This window comes from Bufo bufo, chromosome 2 (genome assembly GCF_905171765.1).
Source record: "Bufo bufo chromosome 2, aBufBuf1.1, whole genome shotgun sequence".
NCBI classification, from domain to species: domain Eukaryota; kingdom Metazoa; phylum Chordata; class Amphibia; order Anura; family Bufonidae; genus Bufo; species Bufo bufo.
Window position 1 is genome coordinate 610,886,711 of NC_053390.1, and position 13,094 is coordinate 610,899,804.

The 13,094-nt window shown below is 44.6% G+C and overlaps 1 protein-coding gene across 2 annotated transcripts; it reads left to right on the plus strand.

The window, feature by feature from the left end:
- Positions 1 to 9,405: 9,405 nt before the first annotated feature.
- Positions 9,406 to 12,799, plus strand: SPRY1 (sprouty RTK signaling antagonist 1). Of its 2 annotated transcripts, none has more exons than XM_040418423.1 (2): positions 9,406 to 9,882; positions 10,715 to 12,797. In XM_040418423.1, the coding sequence occupies exon 2, from the start codon at positions 10,770 to 10,772 to the stop codon at positions 11,727 to 11,729; it is 960 nt and encodes a 319-aa protein (XP_040274357.1). In that variant the 5' UTR covers positions 9,406 to 9,882; positions 10,715 to 10,769; the 3' UTR covers positions 11,730 to 12,797. The 2 variants fall into 2 exon arrangements, with proteins under 2 accessions (XP_040274357.1, XP_040274356.1); XM_040418422.1 differs by lacking the exon at positions 9,406 to 9,882 and adding an exon at positions 9,937 to 10,293 and having other exon boundaries at positions 10,715 to 12,799.
- Positions 12,800 to 13,094: the final 295 nt, after the last annotated feature.

Sequence of the window (13,094 nt, forward strand, 5' to 3'; positions counted from 1 at the left end):
CGATTCCAGCAGGTTATAAAACTTCACATTACTGTAGTTATAAGGTGGACAGGGGGGATACTTACATGATTCTAATACACTTTATACCTGTACGGTCATATATATACCTTAATATGCTTTTTGGCCCTGTCAGTGTTCCTTTAATGAATGAGCCGATTTATTTATTTTTATTATGATCCTCTTTACTTTGTTTCTAACATTTACTGCATTCATATTTTTAATTTTCTATTATACACATTTATACCATACAAAGTGGATTTGCCATTCAATCGGTTGAAGTCCAACTGCTGGAACTAACACAGATCATGAGAACGCCTTGCTTTAGTGAATAGGAGCACTTAAAGCACTTACGGTACTTGGCTATTTATCCCTGACTGCTCATCCACCTTTTATTAGAGAACTGGAGTTTCTGCTCATCCCAAAGGCTTGGCCAAAAACTCCAGCATGGCCAATCTTGTTTTGTAGGCCAAACAGTGACTATAAGAATGTGCACTGATACCCGTCAGAAATACATGCATAATTCACAAATCCATACTTAGTAGGTCCTCCTTCTACCATATTGTATGTGTTTGACCTTGATGATCTTTGCAGTTTGAGATGTATATTTATAGCTGTACCATACAAAAATAAGAAAACAATTAAGATATTATTATGCTTTAAGGTAATACAACTAAAAAAGAAAAGTAAAAAACTGGCTCTGAAATCAGCCAAACTGGAATTACAAGTAGGCAAGCACAAGTCAGGTATTATATTACTGCCAGTTCAGAACCAAGAAAATAGAAGTACTGATTACATGGTAAGAGTGTACCATCAACGAATTACTTCTCAGTGTCACACTGGTAGCAATCTGACCTTACTACAGGTATATGCCACCAGAAAACATGGAAGCGCTGCATAATCTTCTTATGTCCGCAGCACCCAACTCCATTACATTTCCATATGTATGGGAGTGTAGATGTGTAATCTGTTGCACAATTGCAGTGACTGTTGTGGTACTAATACCTGGGCCTCCCTGAACACTTACCAGTTCAGAAGAAATAATCCAGTATTCAATAATGATACTAAACACGTCTATGTGTAATGAGTTTTTACATTTTTGAGACCTTTTGTGGCAGAGGAGCCTTTAGCATCCTTGGTAGATGATACCTCGGACTGTTGAATAGCACAAAGGGAAGACACAAAAATCTGGGGCATGTCGTACCCATTTCACAACCCATTCTTATGCTGATTACTCATGTTTTTGGATGTCAATACATTGAAAACATGGCGCAATGTGATGGAAAAAGTTGGTGGGGCTTGATTCCAATAGCCTGAGATAAAGCCCTGACAGACTTCTCTAGTGCCGCTTACCTCTGGCAAAATGGATTGAACAGGTAAAGCCTTGAAGGGACTGAATCAAATGTCTATGGCCAGCTTAACTGCAAAACCTAATGGATTAGACCATAAATCAAAGTTATCTGTCCAGTTTAGTATTGCGTACAATATTTCTAAATATCAAATATATTAACCCCTGTAAGTCCCTATTTCACATTCCGCATGTAGCACGAAGACAAAGAAAATATTCCCCTTCACAATATACCCAAGAGGTGAAACATTGTTCCGTGCACAGGGGCATTAGTGACCCCTGGTAAAGAAGGGTAAAGTATAACTGTCATTATTTTTATTTATTTTTTGTAATGTATAGCTGCAGTGCTACTGACCATTTTTTTAAATATACTTTAATTACTAAACCTGTACATTTCTATTAGAAAAATAGCTGTTAAGTCGCCCATTTTGAGCCTTAGCAATGGTTCTGTCTTCTGTTTACATAACTGTGGAGACTTGCTCAACACTGAATGCGTTATGTAAACAGAAGACAGGAGCGTTGCTAAGGCTCAAAATGGGCCACTTTAGAGCTATTTTTCTAATAGAAATCTACTGTTTCAGAAATTAAAGTATATTACAAAAATGGTCAGTATCACTGCCCCTACACATTACAAAAATTAAAAAAATAATGACAGTTACACTTTAAGAAATGAAAATACTCTATGCCACTCTGCCTGGCATGACACCCGTAGTGAAGTTATTTACAGCAGTTACACAGAGAGCCTAGTGTGTTAGTTTTGGCCCTGTCCTCGCCTTCACTGTGTAAATGGATTGTTTGCCTGTATCACTTTGGTTAGATTTTCTATTAGTGAGTAGGTGCAACATTTTCATATACAATTCAGCAAACAAAAACATGCAAAGCGGGATCAATTGAATTTCTCGAAAGTGTACAGATCTAAATGGCCAGAGATTGCCCTTACAGTTCACTCTCTAAAGCAGTGGTTCTCAACCTTTCTAAAGCCGTGACCCCTTAATACAGTTCCTCATGTTGTGGTGACCCCCAACCATTACATTTTTTTCCTTGCTACGTCATAACTAATTTTGCTACTGTTATGAATTGTAATGTAAATATCTGATATGCAGGATGTATTTTTATTGCTACAAATTGAACATAATTAAAGCAGAGTAATTAATCACAAAGACAAATGTTATATATTGTCAAATATTTATTTCTAATTACAAATAAATGAAATTTTGTATTGAAGCATGGTGTATAAATCATTGGTGCTTCAAGTCCCCCCCAAATAAATAAATCAGAAGTGCTCAGGGTCCCCCAAATAAATAAATCAGCGGGGCTTCAGGTCTCCCCCAAATAAATAAATCAGCGGTGCTCAGGGTACCCCCAAATAAATAAATCAGTGGTGCATCAGGTTTCCCCCAAATAAATAAATCAATGGTGCTCAGGGTCCCCCAAATAAATAAATCAGCAGTGCTTCAGGTCCCCCCCAAATAAATAAATCAATAGTGCTCAGGGTCCCCCAAATAAATAAATCAGAAGTGCTCAGGGTCCCCCAAATAAATAAATCAGCGGTGCTTCATGTCCCCCCAAATAAATTAAGCCCTGCTCAGCCAAATAATTAAAATAAAATTAGCCAGGCTCAATTAAATCATTGGTGGCAGTGGTGCTCAGCGGCGGTGTCATTAACGAAAAAACTCGGACCTCAGCAGACAGGCGGCCCGACTTACCCGTCCAGACGTCAGGCGACCCACAATAGGAAGCCTCAGGCGACCCCCTGGAAAAGGCCGATCGACCCCCCAAAGGGGTCGCGACCCCTAGGTTGAGAACCGCAGCTCTAAAGGGTAGACATATCATGGCCCCTTATGCCAGCTTTTAGCGTAAAAAAAAGTCACATTTGTGCGTTTATTTAAATAAACGCACTACAGGGATACAGCTACAGATTAAGACCGCTGAAGAAGGCCCTGACAGGCCGAAACGTCCGGTCGCCATACTGATTTGTACATGCCTGCTCTATATACCCTGTAATTGCACTGCATCATGATGATATGATGATACAAGATTAAAATCTAACAAGCAAAGAAAAATACAGTGTGCTGCAATTTTCTACTACTTTAATGAGGAGAGGCTTTTTTCATATACACACAGCATTTTTGGAGTTCAGCCAGAGTGACCACTGGGTCCTTCGTCACCTCTCTTACCAAGGTCCTTTTCCCCCAGTTACTTAGTTTGGTGGGGCAGCCAGCTCTAGGAAAAGCCTTGGTTTTTCCAAACTTCTTCCATTTAAAGGGATTGTCCAGGTTCAGAGCTGAACCCGAACATATCCCCTTCTTCACCAAGGCAGCCCCTCCGAGATTAACATCGGAGCATTTCAAGCAAGGGCTTTTAGGCTTACAAACTTACACTGCTAGATGGAGGCTTCCGCCTAGCAGTGTTCCTGGTGATGTCACCAGCACTAATCAGCAGGATTTAGTGCTGCTCTAGCTGTTTTACAAGAAGAAGCCTCCGTCTAGCATAGACCTGAAACTTCACCGAATCAGGGCAAGGGAGAGCATTGGAGCATAAAATGTTCTGATGGTCATCTTAGAGGGGCTGCCTGGGTGAAGAAGGGGATATGTCCGGGATCAGCTCTGAACCCGGACAACCCCTTTAGGAGTTATGGAGGACACTGTGGGAACTTTCAGTGCAACAGAAATTTTTTGTACCCTTCTACAGATCTGTGACTTCGCACAATCCTGTCTCTGAGCTCTACAGGCAGTTCTTTTCTCCAAATGCCTTGGTTTTTGCTCAGATATAAATAGTCAGCTGTAAAACCTTATATAGGCAGTGGTGTGTCTTTCCACATCATATACAATCAACTGAATTTACCACAGGTGGACTCTAATCAAGGTGTAGAAACATCTCAAAGATGATCAAGTGAAATGGGAGGCCCCCAGAGCTAAATTTCAAGTATCATAGCAAAGGGTCTAAATCTTTATGTCGAGGGATGAGCGAACTTCATATATTGAAGTTCGAGTTTGGGTTGTGGTATATGCTAAATTGCGTTATGGATTCGTTACCACTGACCGTAACCTTTAGAGGCATTCCGTTATTCATTCCGTCATAATAGAAGTCTATGGCCAGCATTACGGATCCGTTATGCAGGCAATAGACTTCTATTATGACGGAATGAATAACGAAATGCCTCTAAAGGCATTCCGTCATGGAATTGCGTTATGGTCCATGGTAACGGAATCCATAACGCAATTCAGCAAAAACCACAACACGAACTTCAAAATATGAAGTTCGCTCATCCCTACTTATGTCCATGTGAAATTTTTGTGTTTCCTTTTTAATAAATTTATAAAAACATTTCTAAAATGTAGTTTTCACTTTCTCATTATGGGGTATTCAGTGCAGAATGAAAAACGTTTTTTTTTTTAGCACAAAACCATAACAAAATATGAAAAAATGTAAAGGGTTTAAAGACTTTCTGAACACATTGTAAATCAATACTGCAACCCTATGTCACATTACATTGTATACTTTGTGCTTGAAAATGAGCAGACCTGACAATGAGAAGGTACACCACCTAGTGGACATGTTTGTACTGCTCTCATGTCTTACATAACATTCACGAAGCTCTTCATACAAGCAGAGGATTTTAACAGTGCTGTATTAGCTGAACTCTTAAAGCAGTGCCTTTTATCTACCATACTACAGAGCTGTCCTACTTCATTAGTCGCCATATGCTGCTAATGCTTCTATGAGATCTCAGTAGTATGCTAACTAATAGAGCATGCCCTTATTTTTTTTCTCTAATAATTCATAGGGATCTAATAGAACAGGGCTATGTATACCTTCATATATTACCGACATAAATATGTACACTGTGCATAGACTTCTAAAAAGGGCTAAGATGTTTAGGATATGGGATAAACGTCTGATGAGGCCCACCCCATAGCAAGAGTGGGGGCACGTGTTCCAACATGTGAATGGAGTGGACAAGTGCTTATACAGTCCCATAAAGCCGAATCGATTGGCGGACATGCATGCGTGTCTCCCGCTCCATTGAAACGGGGGGGGGGGGGGGGGGGGGGGAGCATGGCCTCGTGATTGACGGGAATCCCAGCCATCCAGATGTTACTTTAACATTTTTAATAAATAATGCTTTACAATTCTTTTATCCTGGTGTATTTTGTGTTGCATTTACATGTTTGTCGCTTTACTTTCTCCCGTTTTTCCCATATAGGAACTGAAAAACACTGGGGGGGGGGGGGAGAACATTTAAAGTGTTACAATAAAAATGGAAACTTCTGTAAGCTGCTAAAAAAAACACATCATTTTTGTTTGATGCAAGCCTTAAGGCTGGATTGACACTCAGGCCTAGATTCACTATGCCTTAAATCTGACTATTAAGTGCAAAGGGGACTTAAAAGTGGCCCTGGAACAGAAAAACAAAAAGTGGCCCCAAATTGAAGGCGAGTCCAAATTGACAGAAGGCGAGACAACAGAGGTAGTGCAGCACTAAATACCACCCCAGCAAAACCAAATACCATAGTGCAGCATAAAATACTGCCGTATCACCATCCTGAGGATACAGTTGCATTCCAAAGGGCACCTGCTGGCCAGGTACATAATACATTAGTTAATGCTGAGAGCATCAGATTGTTATGTACCTGGCCAGCGGTTGTAGGGAGGGCTTGGGCGGCCCCCTGGGCAATTTCCCTGTAGGGTATATAGCCAGTCTGCCCCTGAATAAGTAATGCAAGTTGAAGCAATTTTGGTGCAAATAGGGTTTTTTTTGCTTGAAAGGGGGGGGTGTGCTTTAAGGGAAGATGGGTGTGATGCTCTGTTTTGTGTCAAAATTGCACAATGATTTTGGCGTAAAATTCTGTCTCGAAGTAAGCCAACCAGTAGCTGGTATATAAGTGTCAAAAACACTGTGGCCAGATGTAGCGTTACTATAAGACAGGGGTCAGCAACCTTTCGGCACTCCAGCTGTTCTGAAACTACAATTCCCAGCATGCTCCATTCATTTCTATGGGAGTTCTGAGAAGAGCAAGTATGCATGCTGGGAGCTGAAGTGCCCGAGGTTGCCTACCCCCGCTATAGGAAATACAAATAAGCCATACCATTGTGTCCGCAGGATATAGTCAGGGCAGGTTTTTCAGGAGACAAGACTGTCCCCATTTATGGGCAGCAATCAGAGATTTTGAAATGGTTAGAAAGTTGTAGAACTTTTCCTCAGATAATAAAGAAGATGTATATGCGTACAAACCAGACACCAAGGTCTTGGCAGAGTTGCTTTACATATTCTACCGGTGCAAAGAATATTGTGCGGTGATTGAAAGCATCTACGTAACATAAGAACTGCAGTGGGACTGACGATGAGAGGACAACCGCCTGAACCTGGTCTCACAGGTGTCACCATGCGGCGAAGCCTATGGATCATGTAGGAAGTGAGGCAGGAACTCTTGTGCAGTGATTAATCCCAATTGTGGCTTCCTCTATAGCTAAGAATAGGATTTCACATTGAAACGTAGCCGGATGTGGCGCTTCCTCTTTCACAATGAGAGCAGACAGCTGGGTCTGGCTCAGCCATCTGTCCAGCAGTATGTGCCGCGTCCTCCTGGGGACACTCCTCACACATCCACTTACTGCTCGGTACAGCGAGAAGAACTTGACCAGGACCTGAAAAATACTAGAGAAAAACAGGCAGCGGTTATCTGGTTCTGATCAGCACTGGAGGATGTGTCATGTGCAAATATGTACCGGGTAAACAAGTCTCTGTTAACCGCTTCCCCTCCGGGGCTCTGTGTAACACTACCGTCATGCGTGGAGAAAGTAGGGAATTGTCCAGTAGTGTTTTCTAGCCAGCAGACAAGACCCCCTGGGCTGTATAACCCCCGCAGCTGTCATGTCCCATAGACATGCGGAGCTGCACTCATTTGACCTTCCTGGGAACAGAGGGACAGATTCATCACAGCGTTGGAAGGGGGACCTGACGACCGACTCTGGCAAATTGTGGGGGTTTTTTTCATTTTTTTTATATTTTTTACTTCAAGCAGACATGTGGCCTCTTAGGTTCACACCTGCATTGAAATCTCCAATTGGGGCCTCCGTCGCAGGTTCTGTCAAAAAGCCCCGAGCAGACGCCATTCTAATCACTGGAGCTGGTGGCCGTTATGTACCGGATCCAGCACTTCCGTTACTTTCGTTGTTCTGCTCCTCTGTACGTTGGGGGACATTTATTAATACCGGCGGTATTTCTCTATCCCCCGCTGGCGTCAGGTTCTCCACAATTATTGAGAGGCGCACATCTCTTAATAGATATAGCCAATCCGTGCAGGTCCATGCACCAGAACTGAGCTGTAGCCTCCAGTATAATCCACACAGATTAGAATAAATGTGCTGCCCCCTCACCACCACCATTTTTTGCAGGGCTCTAGACCCCCCCCCCCCCCCCCAAAAAGTCAAAGTATAACGTGCGCCAAACTTTGTGACGACAGTTTTCTGTCTCACACAAAAACGTGTGCGACAAATCTGCCATATGGGAGTAGACCATAACGGAAAGGATAACGTCAATGTATGTTTTATGAGAGGAAAATATCCATGAACATAGAAAAACACTCCATGTTCTATGTCTTCTTGGGCAATGGATGGCGCAGTGATCCCCAGCGACCAATAGGATTACAGCTGACATTTCTCTTATGGAAATTAAAATCTGAAAGAAGAGACCCGATTGGTTGTCATCACAGTGACTAGGAGCCATGCAGCAGGCTGAGCGGCGGCTCATTGCTCGGCTAGCTTAGCAGGGAGCTGTGGGGTTAATTAGCATGTGGCACTTTGATGGTAGGAAATGAGCAGGGCAGGTGAACACGGGCTCTCCTTCCGCCCGGCCCCGGGCAGTGTGTGCTCAGCAGCAGGGGGGCTATTATGGCATTCACACACATGCGGAGGTGTTCGCTCATTTCCGTTGTCCTCCCCGGGGACAGGCGCGCTTAACCCCCTCCCTGCCGGCCACGCACATAAGGTAAATGTGATGATAAGCAGCCATGTGCAGGACCCTTCCCCCAGGGACAGGACACGGCTCTTCCTTCCCTCAGGAAACTATGGAGTGCTACTGACAGGACAAGCGCGCTCCTAAAGTAACAGGCCTACGGGCTCTGCACCCACACACGGCGGTGTACTCCGGGGAGAGCTCTGCACCCACACACGGCGGTGTACTCCGGGGAGAGCTCTGCACATACACACGGCGGTGTACACCGGGGAGAGCTCTGCACCTACACACGGCGGTGTACTCCGGGGAGAGCTCTGCACCCACACACGGCGGTGTACTCCGGGGAGAGCTCTGCACCCACACACGGCGGTGTACTCCGGGGAGAGCTCTGCACCCACACACGGTGGTGTACTCCGGGGAGAGCTCTGCACATACACACGGCGGTGTACTCCCGGGAGAGCTCTGCACCTACACACGGCGGTGTACTCCGGGGAGAGCTCTGCACATACACACGGCGGTGTACTCCGGGGAGAGCTCTGCACCCACACACGGTGGTGTACTCCGGGGAGAGCTCTGCACATACACACGGCGGTGTACTCCGGGGAGAGCTCTGCACCCACACACGGTGGTGTACACCGGGGAGAGCTCTGCACATACACACGGCGGTGTACTCCGGGGAGAGCTCTGCACCCACACACGGTGGTGTACTCCGGGGAGAGCTCTGCACCTACACACGGCGGTGTACTCCGGGGAGAGCTCTGCACCCACACACGGTGGTGTACTCCGGGGAGAGCTCTGCACCCACACACGGCGGTGTACTCCGGGGAGAGCTCTGCACCTACACACGGCGGTGTACTCCGGGGAGAGCTCTGCACATACACACGGCGGTGTACTCCGGGGAGAGCTCTGCACCCACACACGGCGGTGTACTCCGGGGAGAGCTCTGCACATACACCTTGCAGTCTCCTCTCCGCTCCCACAAACTTCAGGCCGCGCCACTGCAGCAAGCGCGCCCCCTCTTGTCAGCCAATCAGCAGCGGCGGAGCTGCTCCGACTTCCTCCTCCAGCCAATCAGAAGGCTCCCCTTGAACAAACCCTGTGTTCCAGGAATCCATTCATTCAGAGGCTAGAGAGCGCCAGGCGTGGAAGGTTGTACCGAGCGCTGTGAGTGATCGCTACGGGGTGACACCCTCATTCATCACGCCAGCCTGGACTCTGCTGCTGCTGGCTTTTAAGGAAAGGAACGATCGTGTGTTGCGCAATCGGCCGCGCTGTTCTACTTCTCGTTGGATTGTACTCTGCGCTAAGGAAAAGTATCGCCGCGGAGCCTTCCCCTCCATGCAGCTAACACGGAGCCTGGCTTTACCTCTGACAAGTACTGTGCAGGTTGACAGCCATTGCTGTGCACAGTGATCGGGGGGAGCCGTGGATCTACGTCCCCCGCTGGCAGAGCCGGAGATAATTTGGGTTGTAGTAGTATGAAACGTCTCATGTCCCATGCTTAATCACCACTGCACCGCCCGGGTCCTCCGCAGCGCTGCTTTACATGGGATTGTGCCTGGATCCTGCTCGCAGCTAGGTAAGTGTACTGGTGCGATCGATCCGAGCAGGTGGCAGGAGATCTACAGGTGTTGAGAGGAGGGAATGATCGCGGGGAGGAAGCACGATGGCTTTACCTGTGGAAGAGGATCTGCATTGTGAGGGCATGTGGTACAATGCCAGGGCATTACCTAGGGCATTGCTGCATGCTGAGCAGTGTGAAGTCCGCCCCCCTGCGGTCATGATCACCTTTCCCTCCTCCTTCTCCTCCCAGCCAGGGATTGTTTTCATTCATAACTTTTTCCTTCCTCTGTCTCCCCCATCCTGGGATCTCCCACCCCCACCTTCCCTAAACCTTACCATTCCCCTGCTCTGGAGGGCAGTCATTGCAGGAACTAGGTTCCCATCTGTAAACTATTGAGATTCCTCTCTGGATAGACTGCCCCATGAGGTATACATGGATTGTTCTGTAGTCTGTGTGCACCTCTATAGACTTTACAGGCATAACTGGGGGGGCTGCTTCTTTTATTATAGCGTGGTCTATTGCTTTATATTGTTTGATTCACATTTGGATTTACCTTACATACTTCTCTTCCTCCATTTGTTGGTGCTGATAGGATTTGGATTCTTTAGCAGCAGCAGTGTATTCCCCAGAGCTGTAATCACACTGGGGTCGGATTATTGTAGATTTGTATTACTCTCTTGGCTCTTTATGTCGTTGACATCTGTAACCCTAGAGAGGACTGTTCAGATTGTCCTACAGGTTCATGTCGTGATATTGAACAATATTTTGCATGCTACCTTCTACGTGTTTGTTTGGTTTGTTTTTTCCCCTACCCTTTATACTTATACCTTTACCTCTTCTCTTGCAGATTTTCAGATGCATGCCAAGTTCCTGTTGAATGCCAGAAGTCGAGATCACTACAGATGGAGCTACATAGTCAACATGGCCCTAGCGGTTCATTAGCTGTCATCCAGCAGCCTTCTTTAGACAGCAGGCAGCGGTTGGAGTATGAACGAGAGGTTCCACCAGCCACTATCTTGTCTCTGGACCAGATCAAAGCTCTCCGGAGCAGGAACGAGTACACAGAGGGCCCATCCATGGTGAGGAAACATGGGCCCAAAACTGCTCCACGGTACAGTAAGCAGGAGAGGACTCACGAAATCCTACCAGTCAATGTGAATAATAACAATGAGCACAGACCCCCTCACTTGGCTCACACGGGACATGTGTACATGGCAAGGGCCCCTGTGCTCAGTAGGTCAACCAGCACAGGGAGTGCCGCAAGTTCTGGGAGCACAAATAGTGCCTCTTCTGAACAAGAACTTTTGGGACAATCTCCACCAACCAGACACAGCTCTGGCCACGGGACGGACAGGGTAGTTCGGATGCAGCCGAAGGCATCTGCATTGGTAGTAGATGACTTAAAGAGCTCTTTAAAAGTGGACTCAACGCAGCACAGGTTTATTTGTGAACAGTGTGGAAAGTGCAAATGTACAGACTGCACCGCTCCAAGGACCCTACCGTCATGCTTGGCTTGCAATCGTCAATGTCTTTGCTCTGCTGAGAGCATGGTGGAATACAGCACTTGTATGTGTCTGGTGAAAGCGGCTTTCTACCACTGCTCGAATGACGACGAGGGCGACTCGTGTGCGGATAACCCTTGTTCTTGCTCCCAATCACACTGCTGCTCTAGATACTTGTGCATGGGACTCATGTCCTTGTTCTTACCCTGCTTACTCTGCTACCCTCCTGCCAAGGGATGCCTGAAACTGTGCCGTGGTTGTTACGACAGAGTGAATCGCCCAGGTTGCCGGTGTAAGAACTCAAATACTGTATACTGCAAACTGGATGATGTTCCTCGAGGTCAGGGCAAGCCCTCCTGACTTTGAGTGGAGGGATTTTTCTGGACAACTTATGGATCCATTTGCTGTGTAGGCTCTGCGTTTATACATGTGTGTTCATAAGGTCATCCATGAATCCTTTCGATGTTCTACTTTGCCAGATTTCCACAGTAATAGGCCTAGAGGAGTTGTCGGCTTAGGCATGTATGTGCACATTAACACCATATTTTGGCTTGAGGAACAATGATAATACCTGTCCTTTGTACTGGTCTGTTAGCTAGTTCTTAGAAATCACACGAGGGGTAGTTTTCTTAAATTTGACAATGGTAAGATCTTATCATTATGCATTTTATCTTTGAGTAAGATAGGCATTCCCTGCAAGTTGCCTTTACGTTCCTGGTATTGGGTTCATTCAGTATGTGCATTAATGCCCACCCCTTCTATCTTGTGTATGCGTTGGCATCAGACACGCTTGTGTATGTTGAAGGACATCTATTTAAATCCAGTCCACCCTCCAATCTTCCTTATCTTGTTCCTGTTACTAATGTGTTATTTTTCAGGTGCCAGAAAATCCAGTAGCCTTAATGAAATAAGCTCTTTCCTCCAGGGATCTGATATTTTGTGCTTCCTGGCGGTGACCTGTTTTTTGTTTGTTTTTTGTTTTTTTTTAGTTTTTTACGTCTTCTGTGTTTCAATTGCCTTAGCCACAGCCTGGCTTTTTTTTTTTTTTTGTACATTTTATGTATAAATCACAAAAAATGAATATTGCTTATTTTTTAAGACAAAAGTCTGTTAAAAAAAACTTTTTTATTGTAAAGAATATTTATTATGTGAATCTATTATTTTATGATATTTATTTCAAAGGACTGTTTAAAAAAAATGACATGTCTGACTATAACAAAGTATCAATACTTACTGAAAAAATAAGGGTGACACAAAATACCTATGCTAACTATAATGCAGAAAATATAATTATTAATGAATATGTGTCTGTTATTTCTTTATTTTGTCAGAAGTCAATATCCACACCATTATGGTCTGTTCCACTCTGTAGCATATATTTCAGAATGATTTTTTTTTATTTTTTTTATTTAATTAAAAATGTACTTTTAACTTTAAAATGGCTTTTGCTTTTGCTTTAGCGTTTAGCTCTTTTCTTTTTATGTATTTTTTTTTTTGTGTCTTGGTAAATTCTCATTTGACTGGACACTTAGCAAAAAGTCATTTAAATGTAACACTTTTCATGACCGTGTACATTTAGCAAATTTTATTAATTTAATTTATTTTTTTAATTTTCTGCACATAAAATGCTAAAAATCAAAAACGTCACAACCTCCTATGTTAATTATAATTTTTATTTTTCTATATTTTTCTCCCCTTACCTTTTTAACTGTGTCGGTGAGTTAA